At 38.5% G+C, this 4,152-nt stretch overlaps 1 protein-coding gene across 2 annotated transcripts in view; it reads right to left on the bottom strand.

Moving 5' to 3' along the window:
* The window catches only part of KLHL41 (kelch-like family member 41), a 16,495-nt gene that overhangs the window by 1,605 nt on the left and 10,738 nt on the right, over positions 1–4,152 (bottom strand). For both annotated transcript variants that reach the window (XR_001137749.1, XM_012650772.1), the window contains exon 5: positions 1,568–1,714. Coding sequence is in view for 1 of the 2 variants with exons in the window: in XM_012650772.1 (XP_012506226.1) it covers positions 1,568–1,714 (147 nt within the window). In the remaining variant the exon portion in view is untranslated. The remainder of the gene's footprint in view (positions 1–1,567; positions 1,715–4,152) is intronic.

Below are 4,152 nucleotides of genomic sequence, written 5' to 3'. Positions count from 1 at the left end.
GCATGCACCACCATGCCCGGCTAATTTTTTTCTATTTTTAGTAGAGACAGGGTTAATTATATAAAGTTTAGGGCAACAAAGTAAGAGGTAAAGAATATTTTTAAATGGCCTAAAGAAAAAATGACCATATTTAAGCAATAGGAGGTTGAGGTTAAATGAGGCTTAAAAATGTTTGCTTTCTGGCAGTTATATTTTTTACTTTCAGCTTGGTCAATCCTAAATAATGGAATGATTTCAAGAAAAAATAGAAGAATGGAAAATTTTTTTACACATCATAATAAGAGGGTCTATAGGTTTAGAATGAGGTATACTGGGAGTTTTCATCTCTTTGCATGTGAGGATAGAGAGAGGTTCACTAGGGCAAGTAGGCAGCCACCTTTCTCTAGATCAGTGGTTCTCAATTTGGGCACTAATCCCAGTCACCTGGAGGGCTTGTTAAAACACAGATTGCTGGGCCCCACCATCTCTAGAATTTCTAATTCAGCAGGTCTGAGGTAAGGCCTGAAAATTTGCATTTCTAAAAAGTACCCAGGTGATGCTGATGCTGCTTTAGAAACCACTCTAGTAGATCACTAGTTCTCAAACTTAGCTGCATAATGCAACCTAGTGATGTTAAAGATACTAATACCTGGGTCTTACCCCCAGAAATTGACTTAATTGGTATGGAGTATGGCTTGGGCATGAGGATTTTTTAAAACTCCCCAAGTGATTCTAATATGCAGCAAAGTTTGAGAATTATGCTCCAAATATTACCCCAAATTAGAAAATACCAGTATCTAAATTGAAAATTTTACTGCCAAGCAGATAGCGATGAATGCCCCCTCTTCGCCTTCCCCAAAGCAGTGATTCCCAAACTTGTCTGCACATATAGAAACATCCAGGGACTCTTTTAAAATTTCCAAAGCACAGACCATACCCCAGACCAATTAAGTCACAATCAGTGGGTGTGGGACAGAGGCATTAGTACTTTTTGAAGCAACCTAGTGATTCCAATGTGCAGGCAAGTTGGGAACCGCTGCCCTAATTGCTAAATAAACCACAATCAGCGAGGATCCCTCTTTCAGGTTCCTCTTAGCAACGTAAGGGCCACTTTTAGCAGGAGATGCTGTACTTTCCTTCACTGCTTGTAACTTTTTCCTGCTGGGGCAGTGTGGCTTTTGACTACCCTTAGGAACTAAGATGGTTCGGGTAAGTTTCAGCGGATTGACAGCATAATTCCTTAACATCAGTCTCAACCCTGGCTGCACATTAGAATCATCTGGGAAGGTTTTAGGAAGTAGAGACCCATAACCCTACCTCCAGAAATTTTGAATATAATTGGTCTGTATTAAGGCCCAGGCACTGATATATTTTTAAAGCATCTCAGGTGATTGCAATATATAGTCAGGGTTGAGAATCACTGTGTATTTATACATGGTACCTGGCCCTGTTTTCCAAAAACCTCAACCTTCCCAGCCCAAGTAGTTTGCATGTAGATAAAGTCTCACTTATTATTTACTACAAAATTGTTTATCAATTCTCAGTCATCTGATTTAATATGTGGTTCTGAAAATTGGAGTGAACTTACTTCCATATGTCATTGACTTCAGTGGGTGCAAACTCTTTTGACTCCAGCTGGATCATAGCAAAACCACCGATGGCATACAGAGATCCAGCCAGGCTGACCAAACTGATGGAGCTTCTTTCTTGGGGAAATTCAGTCATTACCTCCCATCTAAGTATTATTGAAAATACAATCAATGTAAAACATAAAAGAAATGCCAAATGTATTTACTGAACAATTATGGGAAAGTATAATTTAAAAATTCAAATATTATAGGCACCCAAAAGTAGAAGATTAAGTTTGCTGCTGGAAAATATTTTAAAATTCCTTAATTTGAAAGGTGTAACAGGCCGGGCGTGGTGGCTCACCCCTGTAATCCTAGCACTCTGGGAGGCCAAGGTGAGCGGATTGTTTAAGCTCAGGAGTTCGAGACCACCTGAGCAAGAGCGAGACCCCGTCTCCACTAAAAATAGAAAGAAATTAATTGGACAACTAAAACTATATAGAAAAAATTAGCCGGGCATGGTGGCGCATGCCTGTAGTCCCAGCTACTTAGGAGGCTGAGGTGAGAGGATCGCTTGAGCCCAGGAGTTCAAGGCTGCAGTGAGCTATGGTTGCACCACTGCACTCCGGCCTGGGCAACAGAAGCCTCACATCCCAGAAAGTACAATAACATAGTCACCTTTCTGGCTATCAGAAATTTAGCAAATAGGTAGTCCTTTCATGGAAAATATATCTAAAATTTAAACCAATGAGTACATATCCTCCTTCACATTACCCACTGCCCCAGCTTCTGCCCCAGCAGTTTAAAGAATCCATCCATTTCCTGAGGGTGCTCCTCCACCCCCCTGCCACAGATGCTGTAGCTAATGGCTTGAACACTGTAATTTACTTGGTTTTAGATTTAAAATTTTTTAAATTTTATTTGGAAATCACAAATAATATGCCAGTGTCACAGAAAGAATGGAGAAAAAAGAAAGGCCATTTGAATTTGACTACTTTTACTTAGAGACTTTTCCCCTTCAAATGAGAGCCATTTATTAAACTCCTTAAAAAGCATTTCCAAAGTCTTATGGCAGGTAATCTTTGATACAATGCACAGGACTCTTGTCATATCTTAAAGCAGGAGGAAAGGCTTTTGATATTTCTAACTTTTTAAAAATATGTAGATGTACATATTTCATTCTCCAGTTCCATTTGTAATAGAAAATGAGCATAAAGTTACCCTAACAATGCAAATGAAAGGATTAGTAAACACCTCAAATTTAGGAACCTTCCTTATAATCCATTGAGTAAGACATAGACGAAAGAAATAATTTGTTCAACTGGATATTTAATTTCTTATTAGAAAATGTTTTTAAGCTCTAATCATTACATTGAAGGTTGAATGACTTTGAGGTTTTGATACCTACTGCTCACCTTTTAGACAATAACTTCCTGAATAATTTCTACATGAATCTCTGTACAAGCTTTTAAAAAACAGAATGAATTAAAGCCCTATTAACCAAACAAACTGCCTCCCAATCTATTATGTTTTGTCACCTTGTTTACAGTTTAGACAGTTTGAAGAGATTTAAACGTGTTGCTAGGCAACTAGCTCCTGAAGCATAGCGTATTTCCTTCAACATCCCGGCCCATTCTTTTTTATCGTCTTCATACCTGATGGAGGAAAAAAAAGTAATCAATAAGCAGTTCTATAGGTTTCCCCATGTTTAGTATACAAATGTGGATCTTTGAAAAAGCCTAGTGGTTCTTACTCAGAAAAGGATGCATCTGCCTTATTGAATAACACTTGAATTCCTCCCCAAATACACATTCTCTGAATAAGCCTATGCCTGAACTTACTGCCACAGTGTTTAATCTGGATGCCTAGGCAGTTCAGCCTTCTCTGGGAATCAAAGATTGTTCAGAGAAGAGGAGTAATAGATACCTAAGCAGTTAATCATTCATCTTTGGACTGATGAAGATGGCTGGTCTCTTTGAGTCAAGGTAAACAGACTATTCCTTAAGAGTAAGAACTGAGAAGAGCAGGGACAGTTATTAATAGTAGCCTTAATTATGACTTCAGTTGTTCTATACACTAGTGCCTAGCATAGCACCTGATACATAGTGGTCACTTCATAAAAATTTGTCCCCCTTCCTCTTTATTCTGTTTGAGGACTACTCTTGGACTTTGCACTTGACTTTAGGCAAGGAGTTGTCTTCATCTCTGCGTAGTCAAGGTTATAAAGATACAGACAACTTGAATTCCCTTGTACCATGTGTGCCTAACATGTCTCCTCTGCCTGGTGCCTGGTATGTTCTCTATGTGAAAAACTCCTAAATACTACCTGGTCTCTGAAGGCTTTCTCACCTTATTCAGGCAGAGTTTGTTCCTTTCTCTTCATTTCTCACATAGTCCTTTATATGGTTATATTTATATTTATTATAGCAATTATTCTATTTTAATTTTTTCCCTATATGTCCTCAACTAGCCCAGAGGTGTCTGAGGATAAATAATATACTTATCCACCTTAATATCTTCTTTCCTCCAGAAGCTATTAAAGACTTAAAACGTAAGAAATAATCAAGGGTGGGGAACTTGTGGCCTCAAGGCCACATGTGGCTGT

This window comes from Propithecus coquereli, unplaced genomic scaffold (assembly GCF_000956105.1).
Source record: "Propithecus coquereli isolate 6110/MARCELLA unplaced genomic scaffold, Pcoq_1.0 Scaffold34, whole genome shotgun sequence".
In the NCBI taxonomy this organism is placed as follows: Eukaryota; Metazoa; Chordata; class Mammalia; order Primates; family Indriidae; genus Propithecus; species Propithecus coquereli.
Note: the sequence above shows the minus strand (reverse complement) of the source record. Positions and strands in the feature narration are given on the sequence as shown.